Genomic DNA, 20,878 nt, shown 5'->3' with positions numbered 1-20,878 from the left:
GGGAGGCAGAAAAATATAGAAAGCTGCCCCTTTCCAGCTGATAAGGGGACTTCATTTGAAATGTATCAGATACTTACTAATCAGAGGCTAATAGAAGAGACTGAGCCCCTAAGCAAGGTCCAAAGAGCACCTTAGTAGGAATCAATCAGCTCTTTCCCTCCTCTCAGCAGCTGAAGCATACTCAGGACTGAGTTTCTTAATAGGAGGTCTGTAGTAGTTCTGCCAGATGATGGCAACAATTTATTTTAACCTCTAATTCACTCATATCAAAACACAATTAAATAAACCAAAATTGTCCCCATTCTTACAAGCCATCAACTTGGCAGTTGATAACCCAACTTCATTTCAGGTTGATTTGCAAGGACATATATCAGATGAAGAGGAAAAAATGTACTTGCCTGCTGATGATGCATTCCTCTATTTACCTGAGATTGTATTGAACTATAACATTTAACAAGTTCAACCTACAGTTTACTTAGGGTATTTCTACACTTGAAATGCTACGGCAGCGCAGCTACACCACTGGAGCTCTTCATTACAGACTCTACCTACACCAATGAGAGATGCTCCCATCCATGCAGGTAATCTACCTCCTGGAGAGGCGATAGCTAGGTTGATAGAAGAATTCTTCCATCTACCTAGCACTGTCTAGATCAGAAGTTAGCTCGGTATAGCTAGGTTTCTCAGGGGTACAGATTTTTCACATTCCCCAGATACACAGCTACACCAATGTAAAATCACTGAGGGAACTATCACAATAAAATATATATTAGTCAAACTAGTTTAGGATCTGGGCCCTTAAGCATGGATCTGCCCCATGGTCTTTACCATTTTAACAAAGTATTTTAAGGTTGCAGTGATTTTCCTTGATACTCCATGAAGAAGTTACACAATACTGAACCCACCCTACACAGTCCGACACAAATATTCAATCTTCACCTCTAAAAGGAATATGGCAACAAGAAGTTTTTTAATTGAACTAGAAATTTAGAGCAAGAGAATAAAAACTCCTACCTGTCGATAGTACTTCTCATACACAGGATTTGCACTCGATAGCTATGAAGAAAGATACATAAGATTATATGATTAATATGCATAATTTTATCAGTTTAATTCACTTTATATGATCAAAGTTACATAATTTAACATGGAAAACTAGACATTTTATATATGTCTTAAACTGTCTTTTTCTGTCAACTTATAAGATTGTTTACACTTTTGTTGTAGCTGCATTGGTCTCAGAATATGAAGCAAAGAAGTCAGATGAATCACTTTACGGTTTTCAGACTGAATTCCTTAACATTCTCTTTAAAAGGTCTTGATACTAAATGCTACTGGTTTTCACTTTCAGAACTGTGTGCATTAAGAAATCACCCCACCTGGAAGTTAACACAGACACCAGCTCCACGGTAGATGAGAGACACAGAGTTCATAGGGTAGCGCAGTTTAAATGCGCCTCTAAGAATTACAGGATATCCCAACAGAAATCTATCCCAGCACACAAGTTAGTACAGCACCATTGTGGGTATAATTTACACAGATCTGGCACAGGCAGGGTTTTACAGTGGGGATCCTCCACCTGTGCTAGGCTGGCCTGAGCTAACTTCACAATGAAGACAAACTATAAAATGATATTCTCAGGAAAAGGCCTTCAATTCACTTCCCCTACTAGACCAAGGAAGTCTGAGTTGTGACACTTTTGGTTCTGGGGCAAAGCAGATCTTTTTTAGTATGTGTTTGTCCGAGACATGCTGGGGAGGCCGGAGAGGGCTATTATGTTTTGGGGACTGCCCTTCCTTTATCCTGAAGAAAGGAACAAAAAACTGTAGGTTTTATTAGATGTTTATGCCCTGAAAGGTATGTCTACACAGAAACTAGATACCTGCAGCTGTCCTGTGCCAGCTGACTTTGGCTCAAGGGTCTTGGGCTACAGGGCTGTTTTACTGCTATGTAGACTACAGGCTCAGGCTGCAGCCCAAGCTCTGGGACCCTCCCACCTCCCAGGACCCTAGAGTCCAGGCTTCACCCCAAGCCTAAAAGTCTACACAACAGTAAAACAGCCCTGTAGCCTCAGCCCTGCAAGCCCAACTTAGCTGGCATTGGCCAGCTGCGGGTATCTAGAGTTGCTGTGTTGGATAATGGGTTATATTTACTACCCTTAACTGGGAGTGCTGACCACACTGTAAATCTAACACCTACACAAATCAGTAAGAAAGCAGAATACCATTTCCTCTGACTACAAACCAAAAATACTATTAATTCCATGTACAATGCAAATACATGACTAATCTTGCAACTTCAAACACGTGCATACGTGAGTAGGACTTGACCCAAAGATTTTATAATTATAGCATGTATTTCTAATTTCAGATTTAAAAATCTTCTAAACTTGCATACAAATTGGACACTGACAAAAATACATAAACAATTGTAGGAAATATTTTACTACAGTACATTACAAGATGGGCATTTTAGGTTTAAATCTATTTCTCTTGTAGTAACACCTTATACTGTAGCCTCTTTGGCCCAGTGGTAAGCCAATATTTGGGGCCTTGCTGGGTTGTTTCCATTGGAAGGATAAATTGATTAAAAGAGTAAAGGATTTATTTGGTGCATTGCTGTTTATTGGGGAAGAATGTATGCAAAGTCCACTCTTCCTGACCATAGCAGAAACAGATGACTGGAGGAAGTTTCCTTGTTCAGAAATCCCACTATTGGGGATCGACTATGATATCCCAGAAAGTCAAGTATCAGAGTGGTAGCATGCATCCAACGAAGTGGGTATTCACCCACGAAAGCTCATGCTCCAAAATGTCTGTTAGTCCGTAAGGTGCCACAGGATTCTTTGCTGCTATCCCAGAAAGTGAGGCTCAGGAATCAAAACAAATGGAAATAGACAACTGGAGAACACTATATAAATTAAAATGATTGAGTTACTAAGTAAACTATTTGGAAAGTATGCTTATTTACTGACATATTAACATTTGAATATTTGTTGTTCTCCCCCCGCCCCCATAACCCAACTATTTGTAGCAAGGGTTGAATTCAGACCACTGGGTTTGGATTTAAGGTGTTGGCAGCAAAAGTCAGAGTTGTCACCCAGTATCACGCTACCTCAGATCTTTTTATGGCCAGATACCCTATTAGGATTTAAGTTAAATTTCCTTAGTCAGTTTTAAACTTACTCAAGGAATCTAAGACAACATATACAAAAGGACGTTGCTAGACTGACTTCTTTAAGAAATGTTTTTAGAACATTGGTGTTAGATCATTGATGTTATTTACTATGAATTTCCTTTCCCACTTAATCTGCTAGCAAATATCTAACAAGGGACACCATGTTCAAGCAATTTATAAACTGTTTGTTAATTCTATCAGCTTGATGAGTGCTTTTCTAGTTTATTTCTGCACTAATGCTCAGAGAACTTCATTGCTGTGAAATTTGAAAATGTTTACAAAAATGTATTATTTCTATTACTGTAGCACCTAGGAGCCCTAGTCATAGACCAGGACCCCGCTGTTACATGTTGTACAAAACACAGTCCCTGCCTCAAGGGCATTACAGCGCAAGTACAAAACAAGAAACAGATGGAGACAGATAGATGGGAAGAACAGGTAAACAATGAGACAATATTGGTCAGCATGACAGGCGGGTAGAGAGGTTAGTACTATATTCTCTATTAACCTAAATAACGTGCAAAGTTTTCACTATTCTACACTGATCACAGCTAAATTGGATCTTTCTTGCTAGCTGCAGCTAAAAAATGTGCTGTTATACTTGTAGTCCATATAGGATATTCTCCAGTCAAAGACAACTAGTTTCAAGTAGACAGCTTAAAATGTTGCCTCTAAAGATCTGAAATACCCCATTGTCAGAATGAGTAAGCCTAAAATCTGGGTGGCTACATTTGTGTTGCTTCAAGTAAACATTTTATAATACAGAGACATCCTTCTGAATCATCTTAATACCTCATTCAGGTCAAATCCACAGGAACCCTAAAATAGTTTGTAAATACAACCAATTAAAATTACCAACAGAATTCTGAAACAAAACTATCTAGCGAGTGCAAAGAATAAAAACCACAAAACTGAAAGTGTTTTAAGGCATCAAGTCTACACTCAGATTAATGGTCCCATCTCCCCTTCCTCTCCCCCAAGAGAGGGACCATTAATCTGCCACCTACATGCACTACAAAACAATGTCATACTTCTGTTCAGCAAAACACTATTCCAGCCAAACCTACCATTGTTAGTCTTGGACAGGAAACACATGCATGTTCAGGTCATGGAATTACAAACACTTTACAAACTCAAAATAATCTTTTCATTCAACACTCATAGTATAAGCCAATAAAATTTCTCTCTAGATTCCGATTTTGGGGCTCATTTTCATTATATATCAGTACAACCACAGAAAATGGAATTTCCTGTGAAAGTGGATAGTTTGGAAGACAGTTTCATTTTACTGGCAACAGACTTCATAGTTTTCCCATAAAAGAATACGGAGCAAAAAGGCGAGTAACAGATGATGACCTGTGTACTGTAGCTTTTTCCTTGTGTCAATATATCGTAAGGAGTATTTTGAATTCTTCAGTGCCAGTTAGGAATTTTGCCAGGTAACACTTCTTGACTTTACTGGAATTGGCACATATAGTTGCAGAGTGGAAACTTTGGACTCATTTTCAGTGTGAATAGTCAGATTCCACGGTACATAAAAAATTAAAATATACCATTGTAAATTCCATTAAAAATGAATTACTTTAACACTAACATCTGTTCTAGTAATTACCCTGCAAAGATTACAGTTTGCGTTGAGAATGTCTGGCCCTTACAGAGTCCTAACCTAGGAAACGAAGGCCAGCTTTATAGCCATCTGTCTCTTTGTCTTTCTGGCTTCAGTCAATCAGCCCATTATATCCTTTCATGTTTTTAATCCATCACTATCACCCCCACGATTACACAGGGGTGTATTTTAAGTCATTAAAACAGTTTTTCCCCCTTAGTCTCTGTCTAACAGGAAGTAAAGGAACACCAACACCATCTACCCACGAAAAAAGAAAAGAAACCAAACAAGCTAATATTTTGCAGTTTTCTCCATCTATCTCAATGTGAGACTGAAATACTATATTCTGCCTCCACGTGAAGGCATGCAAGATTAATATTAGTACTTTCAGACCCACATCCCAAAATTGCATAATCTAGAAATGAGCAAACACTACTTACTGTCCCCAGTGCTTAAAGAGACCCAGAACACTCAAATAGTATTCCCTAAAGAACAATGAGTGCACCAGCTCTCCATTTATGTGACCTAGGGGGAAAGTGGAAGAAAGAACCAACTCTGCAGTCAGTTTCTCTGTCCTTTCCCTGGGACTCCATTTTCAGCTTCAGGAAAGAGATCTGATATACTAGTCTTCTGAATTAACTTCTCAGTGGCTCTCCCCCTTGAGATATCTTTTCCACAGTGATGGATTGTTCAGGCATTGTGATGCACTGATTAATCAGGTTCATTGATACAAGTGAAGGATATATGAAAATTGAGGCATCTTCACCCAAAATTAACTGTAAGTCCAAATAAAACCAACCAGTTTTAAAGAGTATTTACACTCTCTAGTAAAACTCTGTACAGGTTTATAGAATTGAGAGGGGGGGAAAAAACATTAGGTCAGCCTCCCTCTCTCTCTTTGGCAACTTAGGACAGTTCTCTATTCTATTGTTTTGCAGTGTAGTTTGAAGTGTTTAAATATAAAAGGTTTCCCATCACTTCCCTTACCCTATACCATAGCCAAGAACAGCTCCGCTTCAGGATGTTTTTCTTGATTTTCAGCCTAAAATTTTCCCTTCCTAATTTCATCCTATTAAGTCTAGTTAGACCCCCTTTTTATAATGCTACATAATTCCACTTTGCCTGCAACTCTTACAATTTTCAAATATTTGTAGAGGGTTCTTCAGCCTTCAGGTGCTTGTAGGAAAGGCCAAGTATTTAACTGTGTGGCTTGGATAAAGTCTGGAGAACACTGTACAAATATCTGAAGGATTGGCTTTTATTGCTGTCATATGATAGACAACTCACGTCTAGTTTGCTGTCCACTATCATCTCAGAGACTCTGTATACATCAGGGGAAAAAATGTTGTTTTGGTTTTTTTGTATCAGTGAAGCCCTCTCAGTGGTAGAAACAGGGGAACTGTATTGTAGACTGGGGTAGGCCATTTTCCCCACCCTCACAATGTTCTTGAGTCCTCTGTAAGCTTAGGGAAAGGCAGCTTAATATTTTCCATGTTTGTCTTGAACTAATTTTTCCTAAATATATTCATTCGCATTTTTCTAATCAGAGTCTCATTTTATTGTTTTCTGCTCATTTATTTAATTTTTATGCTATATACAAAAGGGTAAAAAAAGTTACAGTGGAATCCTCTTATAGGGCAGAGGTAATTCTCAACATCAGATCAATTCAGAAAACTTTATTTAAAACAAAGATTCACTATAACCTTAACAATGTCAATATATACAGTGCATTTAAAATATTGGAAACTTTCATTCTACTTCACTATAACTCAACTGTACACCTACTGAATAATACACTAGAGCATTTCTACAACTGAATTTAGACAGTGTAATGACATTCTTCATCTCCTAAGCAAGTTAACCATGCTTTGATTTCTTGTTACGCAATCCCTCATCCATATCACCACAATAATCAATGCTGGACTAGAAAGCCTACCTAAAATGAAAAAGTGGGCTAAATGTTACTTAATATTGAGTTCTAACGTTTTCAATATTGTTTTCAGGGATTAAAGTAAGGAGTGTGTTGGTGAGCACAGCTCCTGCTCACTAAAAGCAGACAGCTCCCTCTCCTCTTCGGGTGATGCAGCAACTTCCTCTCCTGTTTCAATCTCCTTTAAGTGGCTATTTTATCCTCTAATGGTGGGGGAAGAAACCTTAGAGATTTGCACAGTTTTCCACAGTGCACTCAGAACACTTTCACCAAGAGACAAACGGCAGAGGTCCTCCCTTACTCTTGCCAAAAATGACACAGTCTTAATGCCAATAGTAAAACAAAATGCTCAATTTTTTTCATTTTGCAGATTTATTGGGTATATGAGAGACATGGCTGAGAGTTATACAGAAAAACGAAGTTGACTGGTTAGCTCTACCTCAGGTGCATGTTACCGCATAGCTCAAGGGTGGCCAGCCTGTGGCTCCGGAGCCATATGCAGCTCTTCAGAAGTTAACATGTGGCTCCTCGTACAGGCACCGACTCCAGGGCTGGAGCTACAGGCGCCAACTTTCCAATGTGCTGGGGGGTGCTCACTGTTCAACCCCTGGCTCTGCCACAGGCCCTGCCCCCACTCAACCCCTTCCCACCCCCTCCCCTGAGCCTACTATGCCCTCACTCTTCCCCCCCGCCTCTGCATGCCATGAAACAGCTGATTGGGAGGTGCAGGGATGGAGAGGGAGGCACTGATTGGCAGGGCTGCCAGTGAGCGGGAGGCGCTGAGAGCAGTGGGCGATGGAGGGGCTGCTGACGTATTACTGTGGCTCTTTGGCAATGTACACTGGTAAATTCTGGCTCCTTCTCAAGCTCAGGTTAGCCATCCCTGGCATAGCTAGTTTGTTGAAATATATTAACATGAAACCTATTGCTTATGTGTTCCAACAGTAAAGGGTATCCAAGGGTTCCACAATTACACATTCAGGTTTGTACTCAGCAAGACTATTCAGAGACCTGTTTTATGCCACAAAGTGTATGTATAATTATAGATGCAATAGTGACACCATACTTAATTTTATACTGAGATTTGCACTAGAAGTAGGACAAAATCACATCATAATGGAATATAGTCTCCAAAATTGGCACAATATACAGGACAATCACATTTTCCATGTCATTTTAAAAAGAAAAATATTTACTAACTTCTGCAAAGGAAACATTTGAAAGTGCTTCCTTTTTAAAATGTTGCCCTCCCCACTACACACACATTTGTGTTTCTCTAGCTAAATAACCAGTTCTGACCCTCTCCAAGTTTCCTCCTCTCTCTCTTCCTCTCCTCCCATTCCCAGAGAGACACCACACATAGGACACTGTTTAAACTTTAACTTAAACAGTGGCCTTACTTTTCAAAAGTAGTAATCTTCGAGTCCCCATCCTAGGGCACCTTAAAGGAGGCCCGATTCTCAGAGGGTAGGATCTCAGAACTTTTTGAATATCTTTAACATTACTTACCCCAAAATTGGAGGTACCCCAAATCATTAGTCACTTCTGAAAGCTTAGGCCAAAACATTAGTGCCCTTATTTGTCATGACCCTGATATGAGTTTTGAGAAAACTAGATAGGTGTATCAAATTACTTTTGTTTTATGACGACATCTATAGCTTAGCTCCCCAACTACGTGCAAAAAAGGAACAATAGTTCTGAATCAGTGGAAATGTCCGAACCAGCTCTATCCTTGATTTAACCAGCTGTGCTCTGCACATGCACTTGGTGAACCAAAGAGGCATGCTGGGCAGTGAGGTATTCTGGGATGGGCAGGAGGGGGAAAAAGGAGACAGGCTGTTAGGCGACAAACCCAAGGAGGGGAACAGTGTGTAGAGAACTAAACAGATCTGGGCATTAAATACAGAATGCTTCACCTCTAAATCATTGATTCAAAGCAAAACCTTGTCACACGTGATTTCACAGTTTACATTACATTAGATTTTAGTTTCAGTTCTTAGCATCCACATCATTAACACCAACATCACAATTAGCACATCTTGCTCCTTTCAGTGGAGAAACGAAGAACTGAATGGGCCATACGGGCCCCTAAAACAGGAGTTTCAAGTTAAGGCACATTGCTGGAAGTAGTGCAACTGCCACTATCCATAACATTTTTGTTGTGCAATGGGAGGGCTTACCTTGACTGTCAATCCAACATTAAATTTACACATACACACGCAGTTTTACCCTGTGCACATCTTTACAGAAAGCAAAGTAATAAGAAAACAAGGCTTATCTATCTATAAGCGCTCTTTCCCACAAAGCACACAGTGTCTGTATATTTAAAAAAAACGTACACTGGGACAATAAAAAAAAGAGAACAAACCTGGATCATAGCAAACCTAGGTCTCTCAGCCATGGTTAAAGTTTGCCTTATCACAGCAGAGTAAGACAGACAGTTTTGCTGAACTAGTCATTTGTACACCTGTTATAAAGAGCAACTGTTTTAAAAATATAATGCTTTCAGGTCATCAAAACAAAGTAAAACTTAATCTGATTTGCACTTAAACCTTTGATCTTTGTTTGCAACTTATTCCTTCGAGACCCCCAGATCATTAACGTTTATATTGTGCCCTAAAGAACCAGTAAGACTCCATCTGCAGGTCAGCTGCAGTGAGGGAACGAGCACACTTGAATCCACAGAGAGGTAGTTCCTTCTTATGCCCCTCAAAAAAAAAAAAAAAAAGAAGAACTCAGAATGCAAGGCAAGCAAGTAGGTCAGCTGTTTACATGCAAACCAGTTCTGTAGAAACAAAATATGTTCCAGAATTTCTCTTACGCTCCAAACTATATTCACAGTGTTCTTATTAGAAATATATCCATGTGCTCTGCAGGTATTTTATTACTATTTCTGAATTACTCTGACTTTGCAGTGCTTTTTTCCTTTACGTATTTAACAGCTGAAATTGATATTTTTTCCCACAACCTAGCTTAGGTTTTTAGTTACAGAACATACCTGTCACTCTGAGTTAGACACCAAAATGCAATCTGTTATTTAATTGCTGGGAAATGTTGTTTAAATATTGTAACTGCACTTTATTAACACCAAGGATGAAAAACTCTCAGAGATGTTACAGACGCTAAACCATTTGAGAACAGCCTGGTTTCAGTTTGGGAACATCAAACTTCCTGGTTACACTGACCACAATCCGGGGGGGTTGGGGGGGGAGAAGAAATATATAGGGACTCTGGATTATACTTACATTAAACTAGATATTGTCCCCATTCCTCTCTCATGTACATTGCATGTGTTTTGTATATTTTTTGGTTTCTTACTCTCTCATTTCATTACATTGCAATTTTATGTAAGATGTTTAAAAAAAAAAAGAATAAACTCAGCCATGACATTGTAGCATTTCATATATAGGATTGCCCTCACAATACTATCGTTTATGGTCTGTCAGCCCTTCTTGTATACATCCTAACTTCCTGGGTTTAAATCTGCATTGAAGAAACTTGTTCTGGTTTAAAAATGTGATGAACTCAGAACCTCGTTTAATGCAAAAAAATAAAAAACCTGACAAATAAAACTGATGCGAACAATTAAGCTGAGTAAACCTATATCTGCTATTTGTACTATACAAGAATCCAAGAGACTGAAAAAAGTTAGCCCCAAAGTCCTCTCATAATCCATCACATTTCTATTCAAAATTTTACTTTCTGATAACTAGAAGTACATAAACTCTATAGACAAACGACCACATTGTATGTGTAGAAGGACACAGGAACTATATAAGCAATCACACTACATGACGGGGTTATAATGTACATCCATGTCTCTTTTGCCAAAAGCCACAAGGCCCTATGCCTTTAGCCACACAAGAACTGGAGTAATCCTTTTATAACCCTTCCTTGAGACATTTTTAAGTTAGTGTCTGAACAATTCTTCTGTCTCCATTCTTCGTATAAACTTTTTTGGTACCTGAAATATATCATAAAATTTTAAAGTAAAACAACACTTCAGGAGGGCAGTTTCACTTGATATCTATATGTCTTCTCTAGTGACTTTACAACACTTGATTTCAGCTTCCCAACATAACTGAACTGTGAGCATCCAGTGAATTCACACATTCCTGTCATAATCTCTTGCTTTCCTTCCTAAGAGTATCCAACTGTGCAGGCAGAGTGAGAAAACTACAAAGCTGAGCAGTTCTGCTACACTAAGCACACATGAGCAGACCGGAAAAAAAAAAGGCTAGAAATGCTAAGCACATGTTGGTATTTATCAGCACTGGTAAATGAACAAACATTTATAGGAGACTTTAAAGCTCTCCTAGCTAAACAAAAGCAGCTGCATCCCATGTACTGAATAGCATGTCTGACCCCTAATAGGCGCGCTTCAGAATTACAAGAACTAAAATAATATAAATTTCTCACTGACAAAATAAAGAGAAGCCAAGTAGTTCCAATACATATTTTATTCAGTAGGAAATCTAGGGAATAAGAGACTCAACAGTATTCATTACTCCATACAAGGGCTTCCAAATATTGGAAATCCTCACTAGTATTCAGGCAATGCATTTAGAAGATGAAAACATTAGTCAGAAGTTTGTCTAAACCCTGAAAGGTGCCAAACTTCTCAAAGCTCGAATGCTCTCATCAGGTTGGCCCTTTATCTCCTCTAGCTATCCACATTCAACTAGTATACAACACAGATACCACCACTCCAAATACCCAAATCAAAAGGCACAACTGCTCCAACCATTCCACTCTGAAGTGAACAGTCCACAACATCTTGCTATCTTTGTAAATAAAATATAGTTCATAAGAAGAAATAGGCTTTTCAATTCAATCCCCCTAGAGAGTTTGCTCTTCAGTAACATGCTCATGTTCTTAGCTGAATTTAAAGAACACTTAAGATGATATTTCAACTTATCAATGTCAATACTTTTATACCATCCTTTAAAGTTCTAATACTCTCAAGCTATCTGCTAATTGCTTGGAGAGGCATTGGAACAGCTTGAAAACAAAGAAGAAGAAATTAATAAATGGGGGTTGCTTAGAGATCGGTCCATGCTTGCAAGGTAAGGCACAATTACCTAAACTATATGATCCAGTCATTGCCTCCCGCCCCCGTTGAATCAAGGGTTGTTATATGCCTTGATAATCAGTGGAAAAGGCTAATTTTGAACATGTTCCATGTGCCTTTTTACAAGCCAAAGAGCAGCCTTTTTTAAAGGTTGAAATGCTACAATCTAAATCTCTTGCCTACCTTAAATATATGTTTATTGCTGTTATATGGCTAAAGGAAAACAACTCACCAAGAATTAAGGCAGGTAACTGCTACTTTCTCTGTGATTTAGGCATACATATGCCTGTCACACCATCTCTCCACAATTCTGTGAGCAAGATGGATTTTAAGAGCCTACCGCTTCCAAGAACTGAGCAACATGCATGGAGTGGCACCTGTAGACCAATACACTGGGTCTAATTTTATGCCATGTAGCAGTCTGAGGGGCCTCAGGTTATCATTACTGAACTACATAGATAACTGTCATAACTCAAGGGAGTATGCTATTGTAGAGTCACTTCAGTACAAGAGCCACCACCCCTCTGACTCCTGCAATGAGGAACAGCCTTCCCCCCACCTCGGTGTTCTCAAGCTTTGGCCCTGGACCCTAGCAAGTCTAAGACCAGCCCTGGCGACCCCATTAAAACGAGATCATAACCCACAGTCTGAGAACAACTTTAGTTCATCGAACTGTCATCACTTTCCATGTTTCAGATGAAGACACAAATCCCCCCAATCACAAACATCATCCCCCCTCCTATTACTGTTCCCAATGCTGAATGCTTCAACTTTATTCTCTACAGCAGGGGCTCTCAACTTTTTCTTTTTGAGTCCTCCCGGCCCCAATCCCATAAAAACTTCACAACCCACTTGTGCCACCACTGTTTTTCTGCATATTAAAGCCAGGACCAGAGTTAGGGGGCAGCAAAAAAGACAGCTCCTCAGGGCCCCATGCCACAGAGGGACCCTATGAAGCTAAGATGTTTATGCTGCAGCTTCAGCCCCAGTTGGTGGGATTTGGGGACCCAGGCTTCGGCTTTCTGACCTTGGCCTCAGCAAGTCTAAGGCTGGACCTGTTTGGTGGAACCCCGAAGCCTACCCACGGCCTCCCAGGAACCCCCAGAGCCCTGGTTGAGAACCACTGCTCTACAGAGTCCTTTCAGACCGGATCAAGGAAAACCAGACCATGCACTGCACAGTATAATCCACATCTAGGGCAGTGCTTCAGGGAGAGCCAGTGTGGTCCACCACTCACCTCCCCGGCACCACCAGGTATTGGACATCAGGAGGGGTATCTCCTCAGGAGGACACAGAGGGGCATCAAGCAGGAACACAGCCAGAGATTATTGGGGGCACAGAACAAGGGAAGGGATGAAGGAGTTTTAAAGGGGGCACAGAGCAGGGATGGGAGTTTTAAGGGGGCACAGAACTAAAGCAACAGTAAGCAAGGGTTACCGGGGAGCAAGGCACAGCACAGGTCCAGGGGTTACAGAGATGGGCCTGGGGTGCAACAAGGCACAGGAGTTACACGAGAAAGAAGACATGGGTTACTGGGGAGAGGACATGGCAGAACAGGCGTTACGGGGGGAGTATGGCACAGTGCCAGGGGCTACCAGAGAGTGCAGTGGAACTAGGATTACTAGGGGTTACCGGGAGAGGGTTACCAGAGGGCGTGGCGGGCACGGGGGTTACCGGAGGGTTACTGGGAGGGGTGGGCACAGGGGCTACCAGAAGGCACGGTGGGACTGGGGTTACTAGGGGTCACCGGGAGGTGGTTACCGGAGGACGCGGTGGGACGGGGGTTACCGGGGGTTACCAGGAGATGGTTACCGGAGGGTGCAGTGGGACTGGTGTTACTAGGGGATACCGGGCGGGACAGGGGTTACTAGGGGTCACCGGGAGGTGGTTACCGGAGGATGCGGTGGGACGGGGGTTACCGGGAGGGACGGGCGCAGGCGTTACCAGACTGGGGTTACCGGAGGGCGCAGTGGGACTGGGGTTACTAGGGGATACCGGGCGGGACAGGGGTTACTAGGGGTCACCGGGAGGTGGTTACCGGAGGACGCGGTGGGACGGGGGTTACCGGGAGGGACGGGCGCAGGCGTTACCAGACTGGGGTTACCGGAGGGCGCAGTGGGACTGGGGTTACTAGGGGATACCGGGCGGGACAGGGGTTACTAGGGGTCACCGGGAGGTGGTTACCGGAGGACGCGGTGGGACGGGGGTTACCGGGGGTTACCAGGAGATGGTTACCGGAGGGTGCAGTGGGACTGGTGTTACTAGGGGATACCGGGCGGGACAGGGGTTACTAGGGGTCACCGGGAGGTGGTTACCGGAGGATGCGGTGGGACGGGGGTTACCGGGAGGGACGGGCGCAGGCGTTACCAGACTGGGGTTACCGGAGGGCGCAGTGGGACTGGGGTTACTAGGGGATACCGGGCGGGACAGGGGTTACTAGGGGTCACCGGGAGGTGGTTACCGGAGGACGCGGTGGGACGGGGGTTACCGGGAGGGACGGGCGCAGGCGTTACCAGACTGGGGTTACCGGAGGGCGCAGTGGGACTGGGGTTACTAGGGGATACCGGGCGGGACAAGGGTTACTAGGGGTCACCGGGAGGTGGTTACCGGAGGACGCGGTGGGACGGGGGTTACCGGGAGGGGCGGGCACAGGCGTTACCAGACTGGGGTTACCGGAGGACGCGGTGGGACGGGGGTTATCGGGAGGTGGTTACCGGAGGGCGCAGTGGGACAGGGGTTACTAGGGGTTACCGGGCGGGACAGGGGTTATTAAGAGTCACCGGAAGGTGGTTACCGGAGGACGCGGTGGGACGGGGGTTACCGGGAAGGACGGGCGCAGGCGTTACCAGACTGGGGTTAACGGAGGGCGCAGTGGGACAGGGGTTATTAAGGGTTACCAGGAGCTGGTTACCGGAGGGCGCAGTGGGACTGGGGTTACTAGGGGTCACCGGGAGGTGGTTACCGGAGGACGCGGTGGGACGCGGGTTACCGGGAGGGACGGGCGCAGGCGTTACCAGACTGGGGTTAACGGAGGGCGCAGTGGGACAGGGGTTATTAAGGGTTACCAGGAGCTGGTTACCGGAGGGCGCAGTGGGACTGGGGTTACTAGGGGTCACCGGGAGGTGGTTACCGGAGGACGCGGTGGGACGGGGGTTACCGGAGGCTACCGGGGGTTACCGGGAGGGGAGGGGCGGGCCGAAGGGAGCCGAAGGACTCAGCATCTCTCCCCCCGGAGCGGGAGGCAGGTCAGGACGGCGCCACCACCAGCCCGTGAGGGACTCTCCAGGCCGGGGAGCCCCGATCCCCGCGCCGCGAGGGGCAGGGCAGGCCTCGGCCCCCGCAGGGGCAGGATCCCGTGGCTCGGCAGGGCGAGTCCCGAGCGGCCGGGCCAGAGGCGCTCACCTGGGTCAGGGAGAGATGGGAGGCCATGCTGCTTCCATCATGCACCGGCCGGGCAGCAGGAAGAAGCCGGAGCCGACGCGGGCCCGGACACTCACTCGCCAACTTCAGCAACTTCCCGATCCAGAGCCAGGCCCCGCCCGCAGCAAAACCCGGCGCCGGATCCCGCCCCCTGACTCGGCGCCTCCATCCAGCCCTCAGCACAGCACGGGGCGGCTGCGGCAAAACCCGGCACCGGATCTTGCTCCTACCCCCGACCTGGAGCCTCCAGCCCTCAGCACTTGGGCAGCTGCCTCTAAACCGGGAGCTGGAGTATTTGACTTGGATCATAGAATCATAGACTGTCAGGGTTGGAAGGGACCTCAGGGGGCAAGAGCGGCTCTATGGTTTTTGCCGCCCCAAGCATGGAGGTCAGGGAGCCTTCGGCGGCGTTTCTGCGGGAGATCCACCCGGACCACACGGATTCGGTGGCAGTTCTGCTGGTCCCGCACCTTCAGCGTACCCACCGCCAAATTACCACCGAAACTGCGGCACCAGTGGACCTCCCTCAGAAGCGCTGCCAAAGGCGGCCTGACTGCCGCCCTCACAGTGACCAGCAGGCTGCCCCCCGCGGCTTGCCACCCCAAGAACATGCTTGCTGCGCTGGTGCCTGGAGCTGCCCCTGTCAGGAGGTCATCTAGTCCAACCGCCTGCTCAAAGCAGGACCAATCCCCAACTAAAGCATCAGCCAGCCTTCCTTCCTTTGTATGTGTAAAATTCGCTGCAGTGAAATCTCCGTTGGTCCCATACTCCTAACCCTCCTTCTGTCTTGGTTATATCTGCCCCTGTTCCCCATGTCCTGGAGAGCTCCCAGTATGCTGTTGGCTTATGTAAGGGTTTCAAAGACTTTAAGACCATAACGGACCATTATGATGGTCTAGTAAGTTGGAGTTCCTACATAAGGCAGGCTGTAAATTTAACAGAACCAGGAGAAAATCACTGGAGGCTCCAATGCAAAGTGCTGGTGTTAAGAATCCCGCCCACACTCTCATCATCAACAAACATAGTCTTTGAGTTCAGCCTCCTACCTCTTTCTTTCTCCCTCTGTGCCTCACCTGCGGGAAATGAGATACCTCTGTGCATGCCCTCCCTCAAATCCTGGGGGCATACAAGGGCTGCTCTGTCCTTCACCTGTTGATAACAACAATCCCCAGCAGCAGGGATTGCTAAAGCACAAGATACTTTTGCTACCATTGCTCACTGTCCCAACAACGGTTATTTAAACAGTTTTCCTGCACTTTTGCACCACCGGAGTGTTGGAACATTGTTGCAGAGTTCATTCAGTGGGGAGAGGGAATAGAAATAGTTCTTATTTTTAGATTTTAACCGAAGATGGATCAGACTCCAATTAAAATTTTTCATGCACTCAATGAAGTGAGAGAGAATTACCAAAACCTGTGCTTATCCAGAGGGTTTTCACAGTCCATTTTTTCCTTCCTCTGCTCTTTCCTCTATGCTTTCTCCCTTTTTCTTTCTTCATGTTACTGCCATGCTCATCCCAGCTGTCATACTCCAAATCCCCATCCTATCATTTCTTTACTACTAATCCCAACAGTTTTATTGCAACTGCCTGGTTCCAACTGCCTTTCCCAACTGCCAATCCCAAATAGCATTCCCTACTATCATTCCACAGCTGCCAAGTTCCAAATGTCATTCCTAATTGCCATGAAACTTTCAGGTTTCCTCATTCCACTCATTTTATGTTAAAGGGCATCTGCTTGTTGCATCAGAGGAACATACTTTAACTCCGTGTAAATATCTTGTTAGGTTTGCACCATCCACTCCTGCACCATCCTGGAAAACTTAGTAATGGATTTCCTGTTTACCTAACCCATAACTATCAACTCTCTCTTGGCACTTCACATCACTATTGTGTTCCACTGCCTACCCTACAGCAACAGTATTTTACTGTACAGATTTGATGCAATTCAGAGTCACTCAGCATTCCTTTTTGTACAATACCACGTGGGTTTTTTTTTTCAGTCTCATGTTCACGTGGGCAGGAAGGATCATTTTAGACTAATTTTCCTGCACTAGGATGAGATCAGGGAGCCTGAAATGCACGTTTAGATGAATGGAAGTGTGGCAATTAGATTGTATTTTCAATACCTTGTGACTAGTATAAAGAAGTCTGCTTCACTGATTTGTCTCAGCCACAGCAACAGCAAGAAGAAACTATTGAGAGAGGGAAGAATGTAGAACACAGACAATGTAATTATAAGTAATTATTCACACAGTTTTGAACACCATCAACCAACGATATATGCTTCCTTGTATTTAATCTTTCCATACTCCATTTCTCTTGAACAAAGTCCCTAAAAGCATAAGTTATCTCTTTAGTTACCTTGTTTATCCTCTCTTGAGAACAAAGTGGAATGACATCCAAAAATTAGTCTGAAAAGTGAACCCTGAGAATGTATACCAGCAATCATCTCAGCTGGAGCTAGCAGTATAGAGCCTGTTTAGTGGTTGGCTGGGAGCAGCACAAGAAAGCCTTAGGAGGCCTGCTTTTCCATTGATTTACATATTGGTCTTAATCCTTAGTCTTGTCACAGGAAACACTCACTCTGGCCTCCTCTTGGCTGCTCTGGTGATTAGCTCTTTGCCAGTCTGCCACCCTCTTCTGTCAGTGGTTCACGTGCCCTGCTGCCAGATGAAAAGCCCCTCTCTGTGTGATTCAAGGTGCTCTCTTTTCATGGCTTGGCCTTCCAGGCAATTCACTATAGTCCTCCCCTTCCAGCAGGGGTGGCTCTATGTTTTTTGCCGCCTCAAGCATAGCAGTCAGGGAGCCTTTGGCGGCGTTTCTGTGGGCAGTTCTGCGGATGATCTGCCTGTCCTATGCCTTCATTGGACCTGCTACCGAATTGCCACCGAAGCCGCGGGACAAGTGGACCTCCTGCAGAAACACTACGGAAGGCTGCCTGACTGCCACCCTCACAGCGACCAGCAGCCCTCATCAGTTTGCCGCCCCAGGCAGGCGCTTTCTGCATGGTGCCTGGAGCCGCCCCTGCCTTCCAGGGTACCAAAATCCCACTGAACAACTGTCCTAGGCAGTCTTCTGCTCCACTGCCTTGTCTGTGCCACTTCCCCAATGGCTAGTAGGGAAACCTGGGTTTGACCATGACTTTTTCAGCCCGGGGGTCCTACTAGCCGCTGGGGAAGTCACACAAACTAGGCACTATAGCAGAAGATTGGCTAGAACAGTCATCCAGTGGGTCAACATCAGTTGACTAATAATCCCTACTCTGTTTTGAAAAGGCTGCCTGGTGTCACTGCGAATACTTCCTGAGGTGCTTTGATCCTTGAAGAGGGCAAAAATTCTCTGAACAGGAGTCTCTCTCAGTTGGACTCACTGGGCAGAGTTCATGGGTACCTCCAAAGGACTATTTAAAAACAGGGGTGTAGAGGCAGGCCAGGGCATAGCCGAGATGGGGATGGAGCACATGGTGTTCTGCCCAGTTGTCAGCTGGAACAGCTGTCCCTATAGGATCACTTGCTACCACTGTAACTTAAAGCAATCCTTAGGCTGCTCTAAGTTACACAAGGGACAAAATGGGTCCCCAAGGTCAGGGAGGATGGCTTTAAGAGACACCTTTCCTTCCTTTGGCACAACTGAGGATTTAGCCTATTGTGCAGTCAGTCATTTATACCTTGGCAATGTGAGAGTAAAATGCTACCATTCTGGTTTGGTAGCATTTTACATCCACTTTAGACTCCCCACCACTCAGGTATATGACTACACAATGTATAAGGCAATGGAGAATGAGGGCCAAGTAGTACTGTACCCTCTCAGAAAGCTTTGAAGTATGCTATAGAGATAAAAATAGGAATAAATTGCTGATCTAAAAACTACAGACTCTGGAGGTATTATATGTGGAATTTGATACATGGTAGATAATTCAGCAAGAGAGTCAGAATGTCCATGAACTACATGAAGACTTTATTCTATTATTAGGTTGATTCTACAACTTTCCCTATTCAATTTTAATTCTCTTTGTACAATAGATAGCTAGGTTTCCTTTGTTCTATATTAACAACTGCAGTAGGACAGTATAAGTTTACCTATTAGTGGACACTGCTGTGTCATCATGTGAAAGACATGGAGACAAGAGTTGGTGTGCTATTGTTTGAGAGTATGAAAGAATTACTCTGTGGGATTTGTTCATGAACACTGCAGTATACGCAGGTCTAATCTGCAAAGTTTGGATCCAGATCTGAACATTCCTCTTTTCGGGGAGGGAGAGGCTCTAGTTCTGGTGTTTTGGTTCATGAGTTGTTAGTTTTGGATATACAAATCACCAGCGCATGCACATGCTAACTTTTCACAGGACACACAAAACAAGTGCCTTGAGAATAAAAATTGGTAAGTCAAAGTAACCCAAGGCCCGCCTACAATGCCTTTTTTGCACCAATGTAGCTATGCAAACATGGACTGGTACAGACCCCTAGGGTCAGGTGTAAGAAGCGACTTGCATCAGCACAACTAACACCAACTTGATACCCTGTGCAGCACCAAAGCAACATAGCGGGGAAATGAGAATCAGGTCCATATGTCCCCATGTATTTTAGCAGTATATTCACGAGTCCCCAAGAATAGCTTTAATAGTGTTAATGACAGTGTATGATGTCATCTGGTCTCCCAGGAAGTATTAACTTTAATGACTGTCCTTTGTTTTATAATAGCTTTGTTTATGCCATGGATCCAGCCTCAGGAACCTCATTATTTTTCCAAGGCAACACCTAGACGTTTGGTATGACTGGTCTTGCTCATTGTGGGCAAAAGGACTATTAAAACTATCTAGCATTCAACAGGCTGACTGGAAAGGTGATTCGCTCCTGCATGCCTGTGTGTGGTATGCTTTACCCAGCTGTATGGATGAACGGAGTCCTTTTAGTGCTCAGCTCCAGAGCAAAAACAGATTAACAATTCTAATACTACAAATACAAAATTTAAAACCTTAAGTATAGATGAATGAAACAGTTTCAGTGGGTGTCTCATATAAACAAAGCTGTGATATATCATTATTCTGTAATCATTACTTTTCAGCAGCCTTTTTTAAATACCTTCCCCACCCCACCCCAAAATATTAGCTTGGGCCCAATTCTTCTCTCATTGGGCCAGATGCTGTACCCTTTTATCACATTGAGTAATATCTTATTTTCAGAGTAGACTACATCAGTGGAACTGCTCACTGTAAGGGTGGCAGAATCTATCCCCATTTAAATCAGTGGCAGTTAGTATTCTTGTCTCATATCTGCAGCTGCATCTCCCCACCCCGTCCCCCCAAACATGATGTTTTATTTGGTGCCACATGCACACAACCTGCTCAGAAGCCAGAGAGCCATTTCTGGTCACCCGTCAGAAGTCCTGTGTGACTTCTGGCCATGGCAGAGATTTAATTTCTGTTCTTCCTCTGCTTAGCAAGTTGTATTTTGGCTCCATCTCTGGGTTTTCCAGTCTACATACATGGTAGCCAGAGGCCACGGAGACTCACAAAAAGACGGGAGGACCGCAACAATTGGAGGGAAGAAGCAAGAAGTAGCTGGAGGGATGTTATGGGTACATAGAGAGAGATGTAAGAGAATTTGCTTATAAGTGAGAAGGGCACTGTATTTTTTTGAATAGGGCCTCACAAAGCCAAGGGCCAAACCTGTT

The 20,878-nt window shown here is 44.2% G+C and overlaps 1 protein-coding gene and 1 long non-coding RNA gene across 15 annotated transcripts in view; one reads left to right on the top strand and one right to left on the bottom strand.

Annotated features, from left to right (window-relative positions):
* Nucleotides 1-15,330, bottom strand: part of EPS15 (epidermal growth factor receptor pathway substrate 15) — a 100,143-nt gene extending 84,813 nt beyond the window's left edge. For 5 of the 7 annotated variants that reach the window (XM_050961655.1, XM_050961660.1, XM_050961659.1 and 2 more), the window contains exons 1-2: nt 15,187-15,329; nt 1,015-1,056 (exon numbers count right to left, since the gene is read on the bottom strand). In XM_050961655.1, coding sequence (XP_050817612.1) covers nt 1,015-1,056; nt 15,187-15,213 — 69 coding nt within the window. In that variant the 5' untranslated portion in view covers nt 15,214-15,329. Of the gene's footprint in view, nt 1-1,014; nt 1,057-15,186 lie in introns of all 7 variants that reach the window. The other 2 variants (XM_050961662.1, XM_050961657.1) reach the window with 2 other exon arrangements.
* Nucleotides 13,009-14,943, top strand: LOC127055093 (uncharacterized). Of its 8 annotated transcripts, none has more exons than XR_007775407.1 (5): nt 13,009-13,668; nt 13,815-13,960; nt 14,012-14,039; nt 14,519-14,570; nt 14,856-14,931. It is a non-coding gene; the product is annotated as an uncharacterized LOC127055093 (long non-coding RNA). The 8 variants fall into 8 exon arrangements; XR_007775405.1 differs by lacking the exon at nt 14,856-14,931 and adding an exon at nt 14,688-14,844; XR_007775402.1 differs by lacking the exon at nt 14,856-14,931 and having other exon boundaries at nt 14,519-14,681.
* Nucleotides 15,331-20,878: the final 5,548 nt, after the last annotated feature.

Source organism: Gopherus flavomarginatus, chromosome 7 (assembly GCF_025201925.1).
Source record: "Gopherus flavomarginatus isolate rGopFla2 chromosome 7, rGopFla2.mat.asm, whole genome shotgun sequence".
Lineage (NCBI taxonomy): Eukaryota > Metazoa > Chordata > Testudines > Testudinidae > Gopherus > Gopherus flavomarginatus.
This window is presented reverse-complemented; position numbering and strand designations above follow the sequence as displayed.